Source organism: Oncorhynchus tshawytscha, linkage group LG05 (assembly GCF_018296145.1).
Source record: "Oncorhynchus tshawytscha isolate Ot180627B linkage group LG05, Otsh_v2.0, whole genome shotgun sequence".
Classification (NCBI taxonomy): Eukaryota; Metazoa; Chordata; class Actinopteri; order Salmoniformes; family Salmonidae; genus Oncorhynchus; species Oncorhynchus tshawytscha.
Genome location: NC_056433.1, coordinates 24,178,520 through 24,198,335, shown reverse-complemented (window position 1 = coordinate 24,198,335; position 19,816 = coordinate 24,178,520). Strand labels below are relative to the sequence as shown.

Sequence of the window (19,816 nt, the reverse complement as noted above, 5' to 3'; positions counted from 1 at the left end):
TCTGTCACAGGCATACAGTCCTACTGCACACTTGAGAGAGTGTGTGTGTGTGTGTGAGTGTGTGTCGGACTTCACCAAATGAAACATGGGACAGTGGATAGATAATTTGTACATTTCACAACATAACTGTGCAATGCAGATTGGATAACAAGCTTCCCAACTAGCACAGTGGATCTGGGCCGATTCCGGGTGAGAGTCGGGGCACTCGGCTGAGAGTCAGACCCGGCCGATGTCATGTGGCCTTAGGCAGTATTACTTATGGCTTGGAAGCGGGGATTGAGCTCGGCCGATTCCGGTCTGAGTTATCTGGCCCAAATGTATTTACTTGGGGCTCGGGCTGAATGGGGCTACTCTCTGGCAAATGATTACATGGGCTGCTTTATATAATTAACACTTCGTTATTTATTTATTCTTCCATATTTTCTCATTGTTTCTGTGATAAAAAAATACAATTAACATTTAAATTAAATTCTTTAAGAGTCCTGTTTAAGTTGTATTTTAGTATTTTGGTGCTTTGTGCATTGATAAGCATTAAAAACTTTGTGGATGGAGCCTCCCGAGTGGTGCAGCAGTCTAAGACACTACATGTTGCTTCATATGCTAGGTCGATACTCGTGCCGGCCGCTTCTGGGACACCCATGACTCGACGCACAATTGGTCCAGCGACGTCTGAGTTGGGGGATGGTTTGGCCGGCCGGGATGTCCTTGTCCCATCGCGCTGTATTGACTCCTGTGGCGGGCCAGGCGCATGCACGCTGACACGGCCAGTACGGTGTTTCCTCCGACATAACATTTTTTTTGTTGGTGGATGGGTATAATTTGTATGCATAATTCTGGGGCCGATTCTGGGCAGTCATTCATTTTGATTCCGGGCCGAGTTCAACACCCGATTCCGGCCTGATTCAATCAGTTCCGGCCCCCGGAAGAGGGCCGCTTCTGGGCCGATTCCTCATTGCTAGCTGGGTTGCTTACTAACTATGGCTATTGGCTAGTTCACATCACTCATCTTTGGCAGGTGACCGGAGGGCAAATGTATGTAGTTAGCTAGCGTACCTCCACTTGGAAGCAAGGGGCACTGACTGATTTGCAACACCTGATTGATTGATTCACAATCGATAAATCAAATAACGTTATCAGTCGTAAAAACTGAAACATTTAGACTTATAGCTAACAAACCTGGCGAACTGTATTTTTATGGTATAACAAAAAAATGTATACTTACATACTTGCTACAGCAAGTTTTTGTAGGAAGTGTCCAGTGTTATCGTTCCCCAGTTGACTCGCGCCTATTCACTAACTCCCGGTTCGATTCCCTACGCTTGTGACAAATATGGTTAAATTACAGAGCCATAGTCACATAATTTACTAATTATAGTTACCGATAACGCCTTCTTTCAAGTCCCATTTGCTGCTGACAGCAACTTTGATTAGGCCCTTATCTATGGATTTCAGATGACTGGGCAGGGGCGAAGCCATGGGTGGGCCTGGGAGGATATAGGCAAACCCACTGCAGAGCCAGGCCCAGACAATCAGAATTAGTTTTCCCCATAAAAGGGCTTTATTACAGACAGAAGTACTCCCCCCCTCTCCCCCTCCTCAAACGATCCCGCAGGTAAAGAAGCTAGGTGTGAAGATCCTGGGCTGGTGTGGCTACACGTGGTTTGCGGTTGTGAGACCAGTTGAATGTACTGCCAAATTCTCTAAAATGATGTTGGTGGTAGAGAAATTAACATTAAATTATCTGGCAACAGCTCTGTTTGACATTCCTGCAATCAGCATGCCAATTGCACACTGCCTCAAAATTTGAGACATCTGTAGCATTGTGTTGTGTGACAAAACTGTACATTTTAGAGTGGCCTTTTATTGCCCCCAGCACAAGCTGCACCTGTGTAAAGATCATGCAGTTTAACCAGCTTCTTGATATGTCACACCTGTCTGGTGGATGGATCATCTTGGCAAAGGAGAAATGCTCACTAACAGGGATGTAAACAAAATTGTGCACAAAATTGGAATGGAACATTTCTGGGATCTTTTATGTCAGCTCATGAAACCAACACCTCACATTTTTGTTTATATTTTTGTTCAGTAATATATTGCCTCGCTGCATGGCTGTGACACACATTTCTGCCACAGGTGGAGGCCAAAGTACTGAAGTGAATAGAACCAGAGCTTGTTCAGGCGACACATCACTTATCTTTAATTTAACACCTGCAGTTATTAGTAGAATACGGTTTGTTTGCTGTGTAAACAATGGCAAAATGAGAATGGAAAATTAGTACAATTATGTAAATATTTTTATTTCACCTGTTGATATAGCTAACACTGCTGGTAGTTAAAAAAAGGAGTACATTACAGTACTTCTAAAAAAAGGTATAATGCAGTTTTCTAATCTTGAATCAATAGTTTTTCCATTAATACAAATGTACACAAATGGTGAATTGAAGTGTGTTCCCTTTCCTTTGACTAACAACAGTTGGTTCATTAAACACAGAACACAAGTCATCTCAAGAAGCAGTGTCTAATGCCAGACAAAAATGATGGCACGCTTGTCAACTTTCACAAGGTTGGGTTATGGGAATATGCCTATGATTAGACTGAGCAGTTCATTTCAGTCAATATAAAAGTACATGCACTATGCCCGTTTCTGTTACAGGGATCACGGACGCAAGCAGAATCTTTGATCTGAAAGACATTGGTTGTCTTTGTAACATTTTCTAAGCCATCAAATAGGGAAACCCAATTGTTAACAATCAATGTGTTAGGGATCGTTAAAAAAATTAAGGGCAGCTTCATTATTCAAAAGTAAGTAAAACAGATGAATCTATTCAAAACCTTAAACAGAAGCGCACTGACAAATCTCAACAGGAGAAGAATAAACTAAATACAATCTTACAGCAGAGGGGCACAAAAGGAGTAAATAAAATGACAAATGCACCTATTTCCATCTGGCCCGTACATCCACAAACAATGCAGCGTTAACACATCACGGACAACTATAACCATCAACCACCGTATTTCAAATTCATCCTGCGTTAACATTTCACAATCCATGATATAAAATGCAGGCTACATTAACACCACATGCTATGGTTAAATATCCATTGTAAAAAGAGGTCTGATAACAGTTCAGTTATAATAAGGAGTTGTATGAAATAATAAATCCATTCACTAGACACAATCTGTAGAGGAACACAAGTCTACCGATAATAGGGGGTAAAAAAAGTCTAAGTAAACATGTCAGAAAACAAAAAAGTTCTAAATCTTATTAAAATAATAAGACACATTAAAAGTTGGCTAAGATGATCTCATAGTTACAGTTGAAACACAGACTACACATCCCAGGACCAATGCAGAATGCATTTCTATTTGAACGTTCTGTAACGTTGCACCCTCCTGAACGGACCCCTGATCTGAAGTCAGGTGATCAAACCGAACTAGAGGTTGCTTCTGGGTCGCTTGGCGGCTTCAGGGTGGGTCTCGATGATACTGGGTCTCTGCAGTGCCCATTGGTCAACGTTGTGTCTCTGGCCCTCAGGCTCCTCTGTCTCTGATCCACTGCTGGAGCTGCCACTGCTGCTACTGCTGGAATGATCACTGCCAGTGAAGTCATAGCAGTCCTTCTCCTTCCCTCTCCCCTTCCCCCTCCTCTTCCCCTCTGCTGCCTCAGGGTTGACCTGCAAGGCTGACTCGGGCACCGCTGGTGGGGGTCCCATCTGCATGTCCTGCCAGGGCTCTAGGATGGGGGTGAAGACATGGAGGGTCTGCTGCTGGAGCTGGTCAGTGGGGTCATTCACAGTGCTGTGCACCTTGGGCTTGGTCTTTAGGACCTTATCAAAGTTCTTGGATTTTGAGGTCACCACAAACCAGTCCTAAGAAAACACAGGACAAAGGAAATTAGTATAGTATGCCACCAAAAAGCACTACAACATGAATTTTTGCAGTACTTTATTCATATGGCAAAACATTATACATTAATATGATACAGTAGGTCATCATGGAGGTTAAAAGTCTAAAACAAATACATTTCTGACCTGGGAGTGGACAGAATTGATGTGGTACTTCACCCCACTCTCCGAGTTGAACTCTTTCTTACAGATTAGGCATTTGTATTTCCCTGCTTCAAAGTCCCCCTGCATAATGAGAGAAAAGATTTGGTTGATATAGATGCTTAATAATGGATTTAATTCCTGTGCATACATCAGATTTTTATGCTGAAGAATTGACTCAGTTTCAGCTGAATAACTTTCCCTGTCTTCTGGATACGTTGCAGTACTTGGAAGTGAAAGACAGCAGAGCAGTGAGAGTAAATCTATTCCATACCCTTCCACAGAGCCCAAGGTGAGCCTTCAGTCCAGACACACTGGTGTAGACCGAGCCGCAGCCCTGAGGGAAACCAGAAAGTTTCCTAGTCACATTATAACACAAGTATAGTACAGTGAGCAACATCTCAACTATACGCAATATGGGATAAAAGATCATTTAAAAAAATGATGGGTCGTACCAGGTTTGGGCACTGAACTTTTTTTTGCAGCTTCACTTCGTTTTTCCACTTCCGAAGGACCTCCTGACTGAAGGCAGGCAGCCCTGGCCGGGCATATCTCAGCTGTGGAACCCAACAGAAAAAGAATGGTACATCTGGAGGTCAATGTACCCACAGGAATAGATACAGTACATGAGCACACATCTAGGACTATCTTAGTGTTAAAGTGTCCTCACCTTCTTATCATCTGGGACAAGGTCTCCGATGACCTTCCTCTTGGGCCACTCCTTGGCCAGCTCGTCATTAGCAATCTCCTGTAGGTGGAAAAAGGCCACCTGGGCTGACATGCGTTTGACCCGGCCGCTGGGTGTCCTTTCAGGGTTGGGCTCTCTCTGAGCCTTCACCTCCTCCTCCTCTGCATTCTGTGGCACCTGTGGGGGAGAGGGAGACAGCTGTCTATCATCACCCATTCAAGAGAAGCTCAAATAATTTAGAGAGGAGAAATTAGCTAAAAAAAGAAAAGAGAGACCAAGGAATGGGGTGCTCAGGGAAATGGGTGGGGGGATATACTGAGAAATGTTTGTGACATTGAAGTTGCCAGAATGTAACTGCTACAGATTGTGAGCACAATGGCATGTTGTGCGATGGAATGTCACCCAGTGAATTGTAACCTTGAAAGACTGTCTTATTAGTTAGTGGACAAGTGTATAGTGTAAAACAGGATTCCCCAACTGGTAGCTCCCAGGACGAATTTGGCGCACAGGTGGTTATATTTGACCCCACCAAGTTCTGGATTGTTGGACATAAATGCCAGGCATGTTACAAATCATGTCATTGCTACATTGGCTGGACATACTATAGAGCAAGTTAAAGTGTACAAATATTTGGGTGTGTGGGTTGATGATAAGCTGAGCTTCACTGTGCATGCAGAGAACTTGATAAGGAAGCTCAAGCTGAAAATAGGATTTTATTACCGGCATAAGGCTTGTTTTTCTTTTGAGGCCAGGAAGGAGCTGGTACAATGTACATTACGGTCTGTTGGCTGGTCGTCATTGACCTTTTGATTATAATTTTGGAAATCTGCTCCCAAGTATTCCCACGCAAAATAGAGAGATGTGATCATATACAAATGTAAGCAAGGTTTAAAATGATTGTTTTATTCAAATATTATATCCGTTTCTAATTATTGTGGTCAATTTGCGGTCTTCAAATGATTTGCAATTTTGTACCCCCTCCCCCCAACCCTGAATCTAGTTGAAGATCCCTGTTGTAAAGGCAGTGCAATATAGCGAACTCACTGGTGCGTGCTCCGACTTGAGGTGGTACTCCAGGCCTGCCTTGGACTTGTAGACCTTGCCACAGTGTTGGCAGTTGAGAAGCAGCTTCTCCAGCTCAGACTCCTCTTTCCCACATTTCTTCATGTGGTACAGGTAACCCATGATGCTGGTGAAACTACCAGTGCATCCCTGTAATGTAACTCAGTCCTTTAGAGTGAAACACATCTATAGTTCCCATGTGCCAACGATGTAGACTATGAAATCCCAGACCTACAGCACCAGTCAAAAGTTTGGACACACCTACTCATTCTAGGGTTCTTCCTTATTTTTACTATTTTCTACATTGTAGAATAAAAGTGAAGATATAAAAACTATGAAATAACACATATGGAATCATGTGGCAACCAAACAAAAGTGTTAAACAAATAAAAATATATTTTGTATATTAGATTCTTCAAAGTAGCCACACTTTGCTTTGATGACAGCTTTGCACACACTTGGCATTCTCTCAACCAGCTTCATGAGGAAGTCACCTGGAATGCAATTCAATTAAAACAGGTGTGCCTTGTTAAAAAGTTAACTTAATGCTTTTGCGCCAATCTGTTCTGTTGTGACAAGGTAGGGGTGTATACAGAAGATAACCCTATTTTGGTAAAAGACCAAGTCCATGTTATGGCAAGAACAGCTCAAATAAGCAAAGAGAAACAACAGTCCATCATTACTTTAAGAAATAAAGGTCAGTTAATGTGGAAAAGTGCAGTCACAAAAACCATCAAGCGCTATGATGAAACTGGCTCCCACGAGGACCGCCACAGGAAAGGAAGACCCATAGTTACCTCTGCTGCAGAGGGTAAGTTCATTAGAGTTACCAGCCTCAGAAATTGCCATCCAAATAAATGCTTCACAGAGTTCAACAGACACATCTCAACATCAACTGTTCAGAGGAGACTGTGTGAATCAGGCCTTCATAGTCGAATTGCCGCGTAGAAACCACCACTAAAGGACACCAATAAGAAGAAGACTTGCTTGGGCCTAGAAACACGAGTAATGGACATTAGACCGGTGGAAATCTCTCCTTTGGTCTGACGAGTACAAATTTGAGATTTTTGGTTGCAACCGGCATGTCTTTGTGAGACGCAGAGTAGGTGAACAGATGATCTCCGCATACGTTGTTCCCATCATGAAGCTTGGAGGAGGAGGTGTGACGGTGCTTTGCTCATGACACTATCTGTGATTTATTTAGAATTCAAGGCACACTTAACCAGCATGGCTACCACAGCCTTCTGCAGCGATATGCCATCCTATCTGGTTTGCGCTTAGTGGGACTATCATTTGTGTTTCAACAGGGCAATGACCAAACACACCTCTAGGCTGTGTAAGGGCTATTTGACCAAGAAGGAGAGTGATGGAGTGCTGCATCAGATGACCTGGCCTCCACAATCACCCGACCTCAACCCAATTGAGATGGTTAGGGATGAGTTGGAATGCAGAGTGAAGGAAAAGTAGCCAACAAGTGCTCAGTATATGTGGGAACTCCTTCAAGATTGTTGGAAAAGCATTCCAGGTGAAGCTGGTTGAGAGAATGCCAAGAGAGTGCAAAGCTGTCATCAAGAAAATATATTTGTGTAACACTTTTTTGGTAACTAAATGATTCCATATGTGTTATTACATAGATGTAATGTCTTCACTATTATTCTACAATGTAGAAAAAGATAAAGATTAAAAAAAGATTAAAGATAAAGAAAAAACCTTGAATTAGTAGGTGTATCCAAACGTTTGACTGGTACTGTATGTCAGAACATTGTTAATGTGAGAGGCAACCAGACTGCCTAGGGAGACTACCAACAATGGTTAATGTGACATCTGTACTGGAATTTCAGATACAGACACCATCAAGGAATCATACCTCTTTCGAGCATTTTAATTTTCCCATCCTTTTCAGCACCTTCCTCAATTGTTCCTTCATGGACTGGTCATCCAGGCCATTTATGTCATCTGGTGAGGGCTGGAAAAACAAGACCGTTAACACCAATGTCAACATGGAACACACCAAAACCAGCGTCAGATGGGAGAATGGCCTTACCAGGTTATTGTGGTCTGCCATGATGTGGTACTTCATTCCCGTGGAAGACTTCAGTTGTTTCCCGCATTGCTGACACGTGAAGGGATTCTACAAGGAACACATTAGTTTTGTTTTTGAGATTCAGTTGAACCAAGTGCAACATGGGAGGCTGTTATTGTAAGTACGACACACACACACCAATCGGCAGCTCTCCATATGTTTCTTCAGGCCATCCACAGTCTTCCTGCTCACACTTTTACACTTGGGGCACGTGACTCGGCCTTTGCCCAGGATCATCAGCTGCCACCTTTCTTCTTGACTTCCTGTTCCACACAGGAAGTGGAGTGTTTTTGTTATTGTACAAGTGGAATAAGGAACCATACCTACCATTACAATGCAATTACCAAAGTATTACGTAACATTGTTAATACAACATGGTTCCTAAAAATGTTTGTTATTACACAGGTATAGGATGAACTAATGTAAAGTGTTGCCAGGGATTGAATCTATGGTGATATTTTATTTGCTAATCCTTCCACCTGGGGAGTCCTCTCACCTGGGGGGTAGACTGGGGGGTCCTTCTTGGTTGTGAAGGTGAAGACTTTAGATTTCTCTTCCTCGGTAGGCTCTGCTGGGTGACTGTGACTGCTCTGGATAGTCACACCTCCAATAGTGTGACTTCTATGAACATGTCCACCTACAACAGAGTAACTGCTCTGGACAAGTTCACCTCCAATAGGGTAACTGCTCTGGAGATGCCCACCTCCAAGCAAGTGACCGCTTTGGACATGGCTATGGGCATGTCCACCTCCTACCAAGTGACTGCTGTCAAAATGGCTATGGACATGCCGACCACAAACCGATGGACCGCTGTCAAAATGGCTATGGACATGTCCACCTCCTACCAAGTGACTGCTGTCGACATGGCTATGGGCATGTCCACCTCCTACCAAATGACCGCTGTCGACATGGCTATGGACATGTCCACCTCCTACCAAGTGACTGCTGTCGACATGGTTATGGGCATGTCCACCTCCTACCAAGTGACCGCTGTAGACATTGCTATGCCCACCTCCCACTGAGTGACCGCTATGGACATGGCTATGAACATGCCCACCTCCAACAGGAACTGGAACTGCATCAAAAGAAACATTTAACATGAACTAAAACTTGAATACCTGTTTATAAGAGAAAGGGTCAGAAGACAAAGTGATGGTTGCAACATAACTACCTGACTGTCTCACTTCTTGAGGGAAATTTGTAGCAGGTGTGCTGTTGTCCACCTCCACTCTCCGCATTTTCTTAATCGCAAAATCGGAGGGCAGGTGTGGTTCCTGACCCCGGCCCTGGGCCCTGCTTGTGTCTGGGGCCTGGTTGGGCCAGCAGTCTTTAGCCACCAGCTTGTGAGGCAGTCTGGCAGAGAGTGGTGGAGGAGGAGGCAGCTCACCGTTGGCTACAGCCAGGCTGGAAGACACCACGGAGCAGCAGGACGTCTCGCTGGTTGAATCCTCCACACCAGAACCCAGAGAGACATTCTGCAGATCCTCATACCTAGACAGTGACACACAGCACCAAACTCACATAACAACAACTACTCTGGTCAGCTTTTGCACAGAGAAAACTGCACAAGCATTGACTATTTCCCAGATCAAATGCCTCTATCACCTACACACTTTGAACTTGTGGAGATCTGAGAATATTGGACAGGTAGGAGTCAGTGATGGGAAGGAAAACATACAGCAATCGGCAATTAAAATAAAGGAAACTCACAGTGGGCCCATTGACCTTTTTCTGCCATATGATCTTTTCATCTTTTGGGTCGCCTGGGCATGGGGGTCATCATTCTATAATATTCAAGTACAGAACTGTAAAGAAGAGATCCAGTGTCCCACAGGATCTTACAAGGTTTATTGTGAACACTGCACTAAGGACCATCATATGGTGATGTAGAAGTGCTTAATGCTAAATCATTTCTAGATCCTCATGATGGTTGTTATTTTAGTTTTCATGTTGAGGACTGGAATAGTGCACCCATGCTTTGATAGGAACACTCATAATGGCCAAGTAGAACTGAAAGAAAAGACTGTTACTATGTATTTATTCTTACCTTAGGTGGAACACCAATCATGCTCATCACACTCATATCTGGCATCTTCTGGATAGCTGTTGGATTATGGTCACATTTTCATTAGTTAATCTCTTTCCTTACAAAACACTAGTGAAGGAGTATTTCCAAGACATTCTGCATGAAATACATAAATGGAGACCAAACATGAATCATAATGATGATTCAAGACATCTGCAATTGCAACTGGCCAGATACAAATGTGGACATAATGTAATTTATCAGTACTCTAAAGTTTGCTGAGTAAACTGACAATTTGTCAATCATCTAGTGACAGTGACGGTTTAGTGACATTTACCTGGTAGTGGAACACCACTTTTTTGTTTTGGTTGTGAAGCCTTCCTCTTCCTTGGAACATATGATGGTGACATGCTTCCTTGTGTGTGATGAAGTTGATGATGATCCATGATTGCAGTTGACCTGACCAATCAGTATTGCAAAACAACACCAGGCCTGAATTATTCTATGACATAGTCCATCAATAGACATCATCACTGTCACATAATTGATAAAAGGGCTTTAATATTATTTAGTATGGGGAACATCTATTCTGTTAGTAATTTGATGTCCACATTAAGAAGAATCACGTGGCATACCAACCCTTATGTAAACGCAGGATGAGCCCGTGTGAATACAAAAGGTAGGCCTAATATGAACTCATTGGTTCTGTTTTGTTCAGTGCAGTAGTGTACCTTACTCGAGCAGTGTTGCAGTAGCAGTGTTTCTAGAGCCACAGCCACCATCATTTTCCACGAATAGCCACACAAAAAAAGGGGAACGCTTGCTTTGCAGTGACGTTGCAGCAAATCTATACTCTGGATGCTGATATAATGTAAACGTTCTAACCGTTGCACTACACGCGCTCAAACAACTTGGCTACAATGTAGCCACCTACTAATTTAATTGTTTGATACACTTAACGTTACATTGTGAAACGTCTACCCGTACCGCACACTCCTTAGCAAGGTTAGCTGCCATTCCTTCCTGTTTTAGTCCCCCTCTGTCATTTCCTCCCGACAACGATCCGCCTAACCACTCGTTGGATTCGGTTATTTGAATAGAAAGACCATCAAATGGCCATGCTGAAATTTTCAAGAGGATATCTAATTAAAAATAACGCTCCGACAAAACCTATAGTATCAATTATCCATATTGCATACCCTCTTTGAGATTACTTCATTCCCGAAACGCCCTCTTTGTGGAGACAACAAATGAGATTCCCATCTCATTCACCACGACTGTAAAAGGGGCGGTTACTTACAGCCATCCAGTACGAACAGGTTTTGTTGAGCAGAACGCAAAACAGATTCCAGATCAGTTATGTCTTCATATTACCTTACGATGGCTCCGCTTCCTAGTAGTACTCTACCTGATCCAGACATAGCAGCTGGATGTAGGCAAAAAAAATAATGAAAACTAAAATTCGTTTTTTGGTCTTAATTTAAGGTTAGGGTTAGGCATAAGGTTAGCAGTGTGGTCAAGGTTAGGTTTAAAGTTAGGGTTAGGTTTAAAATCACATTTTAAGAAGATAAATTATAGAAATAGGCGGGGTTTATGACTTTGTGGCTGTGGTAACTATTGACGACCTTATAGGTGAGACTGGTGCAGACAGGCTTCTGGTGCCACCTGTGCTTTATATTGTGTAAAATGGATTGTCTTGTATAAATTAGGGATTGTTGTATTAGATAGATGGGTGGGAGACTCTGTGTAGCTTATCTCAGAGGGGTCAGTCATCATCCGAATGAAAGTGAAAAAATAGTGATGTTGTATGATACAGTAATATAATATATGTATTTAAATATGTATATTATTGTCTGTTACATAACTAACACATATTTTTTCCCTGTTCACTCCCCTTACTCCCCTCCCAATGGAATGCAGAGGTAATTATTTTAATAGGACACATGCCTATCACTGTTTTAAATAATGTTTACACGGGTCAAAATTTTATAACCCTATGTCCAGATGACGCGTACATGCTGATTTGAGAGTATATAAGAGAAAAATGCATCGGTTGTGAGATCAATCACCCCAGCCAGCGCCGTCATCCGTGCCTATACGAGCCCCCAAGATACTACTTCTTCAACCATTTTGAGGAGCTGGTGAAAAGACTGTGGTCCTGCAGGTTTATACCTTCGCTGGTCAGAGCCCTGGAGTCTATGGGTCTTGTGCCGTCTATTCCCAGAGTTTACGGGGTAACCGAGGCTTTCCTACATGAACTGAAGGAGGCGATCTACATCCATGAGAAACTCGACACACCCTGGTGGACAACAAATACAGGGAAGCTGTGGTTGCTGATGTGATGACTTTCTGGCTCAATAAACCCCAAGAGACCGAGTGACAATACATATTTGTTATTTAGATGTAAAGCAATGGGCAACTATATGCATACGATGTTAGAGAAAATAAATACATTTTTTCTTTTGAGAGAACTTACAAATGTTATGCATCAAATTATTGAAAATAAAGTGAACATTGTATCTTTCTACACAACACACAATGCCTGGGCTAATGTAGAGCGTGTGCTAAAAATGGAGCAAATCATGAATCATGTACGACATACGGGCGAGAGTCTACATTGGACACAACTGGTATCCCGTCTTGTGGATGATTCTAAAGAACTAGAAACAACTTTGTCTAAGATTTTACTTTATTTGTTTGAAACACCATTTAATTGTAACATATCATATTTGTTGTTTATATACTTATATAGCGGATGTGTGTGTTTTAAAAATTCAGCTACACAAGCCTGTAAATCTATACCAAATATACAGGGTGTTGCATGTTGCATGCATGATGCTCTACATAAACCTGTACGAAAACAATTTCCAAGAAATATAGTTTTTTTCTACTCATCCCTTGTCCCAGTTTCAGGTGGATCTATGTGACATGCAGGCCCTTGCAGATAGAAATGATGGAAATTGCTATATGCTAACGGTTATAGATATTTTCTCTAAAATAGCATTTGTAAGGGGCTTAAAAAATAAGAGAGGGGCAGAGGTGACCCTGGCCTTCGACTCTATCTTGAAGGAAGGAGGAGCCCCCAGAAAGTGCAGACTGATTGAGGAAAATATATTTTTTAATAATACTTTTCAGAAACTCATGAAGAAGCACAATATAGTACATTTTGCTACAGACTCAGATTTGAAAGCTTCAGTTGTTGAACGCTTTAACAGAACTCTGAAGGAGCGGATGTGGCGATATTTTACAGCTCACAACATGCATAGATATATCGATATAGTTCAAGATTTAGTAAAGGGGTACAACAACAGCTACCATAATAAGAGTATACGGATGAAGCCCTCCGAGGTCTCTTCTGAAAACTATTTTCAAGTCTTTAAAAATCTGTATGGTTTGTTCCCCCTTCGCCGTAAGATTTAAAAAAAAAAATGTAAATTCATAGTGGGGGACTTGGTGCGTATATCCAAGTTGAGGGGTGTTTTTTCGACAAAATATATGAGCAAGGTTACAGCGAAGATGTGTCCACCGTTACCGAATGTCTACCGCGCATACCCCCCGTCTACAAATTTAAAGATTATGACGGGGAGCTTATAGAGGGATCTTTTTATGAGAAGGAATTACAGAAGGTACAGTTGGGTAAAGACAAAGTCTTTCACGTGGAGGAGTTTCTAGATCAAAAGAGAGAAAAGGGTCAAAAATGGGTGTTGGTCCGCTGGAAAATCTGTCCCCAAAAGTTCAACAGTTGGGTATTAGAGCACGATGTGGTGGAGGCATCAGGGGTTAACTTAAACTCTCATGCATGATAAATACAACATAATTTGCGTGTACACAGGGGTGCATCATGGAACACAGCGGCTTCTACCTGACTCTGCCCAGTAATGCGTTTTCACATATATATCGTAATAACCAAAGTTTGAATTATACAACCAATTTTCCAAAGCCTATAGAGTTATCAGAGGCCTGGGAAGTAGGTCTCAGCGAGCTTACATACCCCCAAAGTTGGTATAATATCAAAGATAAGGACCGTAATATTTTTTGCAAAAGGATATCGGAACCTGCAAAACTTATTAAGCTTAAAAAAAGGGTTCTATAGAACCGTCGACAGGATCGTCTCAGAGTTGAATGAACTCCTAACCCAGAACAATGTGGAAATACTCTTGCTCTACAACCCTATACATAAAAGTCTACAAATCTCAGGGGACGCTGGTGGGGGTATAAAGACCAGCTGTAATTTAGCCTACATGTTGGGGATGGGTCCCAATAAATGGACGTATGTGAAAGATAAATTATTCCCATTCACTGCGGATATACATGTAGGATTTTACGACATATTTGTTTATACCGACATCATATCCTACCAAAGGGTCGGAGACAGTTGTGTGCCCCTCCTGAGAACAGTTCATATAGACGGAAAGGATGGCGATATAGTCACTGTCAACTACGACACTACATACCTGTAAGCAAGAAATATATTGAAAACATTCTGGTTGAGCTTAAAACGGATCAGAACGAAAACATTGAATTTACTTATGGTAAAATGATTGTAAAACTCCACTTTAGACCCACAAAAACCTCTCTACATATATAATATAATATTAGTATTATATCTTTTTATAAACATAATACAAATAAATTTAAAGGGTTATGGACCACCAACATCTCGACCCTAACCTCTATGTCTCATACTATGTTGCTCAAGTGGGTAATGGGTTACCCGGCTATTATGGATCCCCGACCATGTTCGGTTCGGGGATAGAAGGTATATTTCGTAACCTCTTTAGGATGGTTTTACCGTTTATGAAGAGAGGCCTCAGCATAGCCAAACCACAGTTAAAATCAGTGGCTAAAAATATATTAAGTAAGGTTGTAGCCAATGCTATGACCAGAAGGGCGTCACCAGATGTCGAGCATCAAGAAGGCTCGGGGCTTATGTTGTCTCGAAGACCAAAAAAGAGACCTCCGGGTATAAGGCGCAGGCCTGCCCCTAAAAAGCGGAGGTTAACCATTCAGTAAGTCAAAGATGTGGTAAAGTGAGGTCTGGACCAAAAACGACAAAAATACTCTACTGTGCCGAATCTCGAGAGTTTCATCTGCTAGGGCCTATACACTGACATTTTCTTTCAAGAACGTTTACTCTTAAATTCGGTTGATTTAAGACTAAAATTAATCAGGGACAATGAGTTTTGCCTGATGTCTGCCCAGGACGGGGACTTTAGCTAAAACGTGTTGGGGGCAACGCTTTTTATTTAAAAAGTGTCTGTATCTCCAGCAGTTCGTCTGGGTCACTCACAGGCTTTGATGAAAGGAAAGGCCATTTACCCTCTCCAAAGAATTACCATGAAAACCTTTAGCATACCTGTGGGCAGTAGAATGTGCAGTCAAGAAAACCTTTTTCTAGGCCCTTTACCCTGATACATTGTTATAGGATTGGGGGAATCACGCCTCTAATACGGGCACCTTACATAAAAACCCATTTCATTCGCAACACTTCAATGCAGAGTATGTAGCTCTCTGTCAGGACGGACGTCAGGTCCCTGCGAAGGCTTTCCAACTGCAATTTAATAACATATCTGTGCGAGAATTTTGCAATCTATTCCTGGCTACCGGGAGGCATCTAAAAGATCTTTACCTATTGACAGAAATTATTTTTCAGAGGGTTACAAATTGTATGCTTTCAATTTATCACCTGATGATGACACCTCAGGAAATCTGTCTGTGGTGTCCCAAGGTAACCTCAGGCTGGAAATGCGTTTCCGTACACCTTTAGCCTGTACCGTTAACATGATTGTTTATGCATGCTCTGATTCAATCTTGGAAGTGAATGCCCGAAGACAGGTCTTAGTGGATTATTATTAAGGATCATTGAGCAAAGACATGAATACCAAAGAGTTGGAAGGGCTCATGAACCGATTGATTGGAAAACTATTTTGTGGAGTGTTTGTCACGGCTGTTGAAGGAACTGGACCAAGGTGCAGCGTTGTGAGCGTACATATTCTTTTATTTAGAAAATAACAAAACAATAAACACTACAAAACAAACCGTGAAGCTACAGGCTATGTGCCATAAACAAAAGTCAACTTCCCACAAAGACAGGTGGGAAAAGGGCTACCTAAGTATGGTTCTCAATCAGAGACAACAATAGACAGCTATCCCTGATTGAGAACCCTATCCCCCCTCAAAGGTGCGGACTCTGGCCGCAAACCTAAGGGGGAGGGTCTGGGTGCGCATCTATCCGCGCTGGCGGCTCAGATGCGGGGACCCTCGTTGCGGCCCCGGACTGGGCACCCTCGCTGCGGGCCGGACCGGAGGACGTCGCTGGGGGCTCCGGACTGGAGGACGTCGCTGGGGGCTCCGGACTGGAGGACGTCGCTGGGGGCTCCGGACTGGAGGACGTCGTTGGAGGCTTCGTGCCATGATTCCGTGGCTTCGCGCCATGGATCATCACTGGAGGCTTCGCGCCATGGATCATCACTGGAGGCTTCGCGCCATGGATCATCACTGGAGGCTTCGCGCCATGGATCATCACTGGAGGCTTCGCGCCATGGATCATCACTGGAGGCTTCGCGCCATGGATCATCACTGGAGGCTTCGCGCCATGGACCATCACTGGAGGCTTCGCGCCATGGATCATCACTGGAGGCTTCGTACCATGGATCATCACTGGAGGCTTCGTACCATGGATCATCACTGGAGGCTTCGTACCATGGATCATCACTGGAGGCTTCGTACCATGGATCATCACTGGAGGCTTCGTACCATGGATCATCACTGGAGTGGAGAGACACACAGGAGGCCTGGCTCTGGGAGCAGGCACAAGACTCACCAGGCTGGGGAGACATACAGGAGGCTTAGTGCGTAGAGCTGGCACAGGGCTTACCGGGCTGGGCAGATGTACAGGAGACTGGGTGCGTGGAGCTGGCACAGGATATACTGGGCCGTGGAGATGCACCGGAGGTCTGGAGCGCAGAGCTGTCACAACCCATCCGGGCTGGATGCTTACCCTAGCCCGGCAACTGCAGGGCGCTGGTACAGGACGCACTGGGCTGTGGATGCGTACCGGCGACACAGTACGTGTAACCACAAAGCATGGTGCCTGAAGGGTCACATGCTCCTCAAATCGACTGTCTTGCTCCACACTCCAAACTCTTTCGTCCCTCTCCACTGCCAACCACTCCTCGCTCAAACAGTCCAAGAATTCCTCCTCGGTCTTTTGGGGCTGCCTCTCAGGTTTCCGTCGTGTCCTCTCCTCCTGACCACGCTGCTTGGTCCTTTGGTGGTGGGAAGTTCTGTCACTGCTGTTGAAGGTACTGGACTAAGGTGCAGCGTTGTGAGCGTACATATTATTTTAATTAGAAAAGACGCCAAACAAAACAATAAACACTACAAAACAAACCGTGAAGCTACAGGCTATGTGCCATAAACAAAAGTCAACTCCCCACAAAGACAGGTGGGAAAGGGCTACCTAAGTATGGTTCTCAATCAGAGACAACGACAGATAGCTGTCCCTGATTGAGAACCCTACCCGGCCAAAACATAGAAATACAAATAATAGAACATAGAATACCCACCCCAAATCACACCTTGACCAAACCAAATAGAGGCATAAAAAGGATCTCTAAGGTCAGGGCGTGACAGTGTTGGCTTGTGATGAATTGCTTATTGAGAAATGGCCGGAGCGGCCGGCCATGTTTTTTGTCAATACCCATCCTAAACACATGCCGGGTGAACATTGGCTAGCTGTGACATTAGAAGACGAAGGAGGAAGAAAAATATTATTTAAAAAAAAATTACTACGGCTTTCCCCCCGGTTTTTCACATTTCCCCAAATCTATTAAAGAATTTATGTCCAATAATGACCAAAAACGGATCAAAGATATACTACAGCATTCAAACAAGTGCAAGATATGTGTCCTTTAAGACCGTGTAATCAAGGCCTATGCTCAAGTCAAATGTTTCAAGAATGCCACAAATGTTAAATTGAATTTAATCATAGTCATTCAAAAGTCATTCAAAAGTCTAACCACCCTGAGAGATCGGGATTACTGGGTTCGTGCAAATAACCAACAATTTACGATGTTTGGAATGAGACTAACTTGAGGTAAAGTAAATCATTCATGAATTCAAAGACTAAATTATCAGATAAAATATCTGAAAAGTTATTTTAGGAAATGATAACTTTGTAATCTGAATATTTTTCCTTGGTGCCCCGACTTCCTAGTAATTACGGTTACATGATTAATCAGTCTAATCGCGTAATAACTAATTACAGAGAATCTTTGATAAAAACTACCCGTCTTCAGTTAATGATCTTAAAGACACGACAACACCCAGGGTTGAGTAAATGTGCTAGGCCTATTGCGAAGCATAGCTTATTACCAGGATTGTGAACGTTTATGAGGTAGGCTCGTTTATTGCTTATGTTTTCTGATTGCATTAGGCTATCTAGCTTCCTTCTCTGACCCCCACCACCCTGGGGTTGACGTATTATTTGCACTACAAGCTCGAGGGTCCTATCGACTATGGCGGATAAATTTGACTGAACAAGTCATTCCAGCAGGGCTATAAATTGTTCAAGGTCTGCTTCACCATTGGGTAAAATAAGAGACAGTGTTATTGTTAGTGGAATTTCTAAATTCCTGTATGTTTTGTAGCCAAAACCAGATTCTCACTCATTCTAATTCATTAATGAGTTGTAAGTTCATTAATTATGCATGAAGTAGATTGAGACCAGTCTTAAAAGCCAAAAGTAACAGCGTTTATTTCAAGAGAGTACTCCCCCATACACATATTTCCACAGGTTATAAACTGAAAATGACGTCAGCGTTTTCTAAACGTTCTATCTATTTCACAAGTAGAGGGGCCCTCTAGCCTTCGCGTTATCAGCACGAAGTCAAGGCCAGTCAGTATAAATCGACATTCTAGACAATCTGGAGATGGGCCGTTCCCGCCACCTGGAGATTTGTACACTGAATGAACTAAGGAACAGACCTTCATTGTTACTAAACTCCTGACTACTTTATATACAATTGGGAATGGGAGCAAGAGAGAAAATTCACATGTACAGTACATTATAGCATTTGGACTAGTCAGTTCTGATTGGAATGTATACATAATTAGTCATTTCAACCATAATTTCCTCTAACAGTTATGCAGGCTATATCTCCACAAATTTCCAACTGTAAGACATCACGAGGTTCGCCATAATCTCTTGCCCTGTCTAACAGTACGTTCAGAGTATCCAATATCATCACATAAAACACCACATAGTCAAGATTCTGATTCACCCATGTGAAATTGAAAAACTGTCGAATCTCTGTATTGTTGAATTTATTTCGGTACACAACCCGTACACTTCTATCAATACCATCTCCCTCCTGATTTATTAGACAATTTTCCAATTCCTCAAAAACTCTTCGGACATGGGCGTTAATGGCGGGGGTCTGTGGGGTGTCCGGTGTAGAAGATCTAATGCTCTCTTTCATCTGGTTAATTCATGATATGAGGGCGTTGGGGATCTGTGATAACCGGTTTTCATCGGTCGCCCCTGACTCATGCCTTTCGTGCAGAGGGGTTGGTAGCTGTTTCACTAGCCACTAGCCGGCATTGTTGAACACACACCCCTTCCCTTTGTTTTTGAAACACACACATCTACACTCACACGCACGCGCGCGCGCACACGTCTTTTCCAAAATCATTTTTCTCTGAGACATGCATGATGATAGATCTAAAAGAAAGAACCCCTTTGTTAAAGGTGAGATACCTCTTTAAAACCATTTATTTAATTCATAATATTTAGTACAGACCTTTTTAAAACATCTTATAACTAATCCACAACAATTTTACTGCGCAATATTGAAACACGCACACGTCCGCACACCAGTTCTTCCATTGCATATCCTGGCAGGGTTGTA

General features: G+C 42.9%; 1 protein-coding gene across 8 annotated transcripts in view; it reads right to left on the bottom strand.

Moving 5' to 3' along the window:
* Positions 1–2,276: 2,276 nt before the first annotated feature.
* Positions 2,277–19,816, bottom strand: part of znf512 (zinc finger protein 512) — a 44,836-nt gene continuing 27,296 nt past the window's right edge. Inside the window, exons 1-15 of one of the 8 annotated variants that reach the window (XM_024420409.2) lie at positions 11,105–11,199; positions 10,243–10,364; positions 9,927–9,982; positions 9,590–9,663; positions 9,051–9,370; positions 8,376–8,954; positions 8,018–8,142; positions 7,841–7,927; positions 7,664–7,762; positions 5,779–5,946; positions 4,717–4,911; positions 4,502–4,603; positions 4,321–4,383; positions 4,032–4,130; positions 2,277–3,869 (exon numbers count right to left, since the gene is read on the bottom strand). In XM_024420409.2, the coding sequence (XP_024276177.1) occupies positions 3,435–3,869; positions 4,032–4,130; positions 4,321–4,383; positions 4,502–4,603; positions 4,717–4,911; positions 5,779–5,946; positions 7,664–7,762; positions 7,841–7,927; positions 8,018–8,142; positions 8,376–8,954; positions 9,051–9,370; positions 9,590–9,663; positions 9,927–9,982; positions 10,243–10,351 (2,511 nt within the window). In that variant the 5' untranslated portion in view covers positions 10,352–10,364; positions 11,105–11,199 and the 3' untranslated portion in view covers positions 2,277–3,434. Of the gene's footprint in view, positions 3,870–4,031; positions 4,131–4,320; positions 4,384–4,501; positions 4,636–4,716; positions 4,912–5,778; positions 5,947–7,663; positions 7,763–7,840; positions 7,928–8,017; positions 8,143–8,375; positions 8,955–9,050; positions 9,371–9,589; positions 9,664–9,926; positions 9,983–10,242; positions 11,200–19,816 lie in introns of those variants that run through there. The other 7 variants (XM_024420406.1, XM_024420407.1, XM_024420408.1 and 4 more) reach the window with 7 other exon arrangements.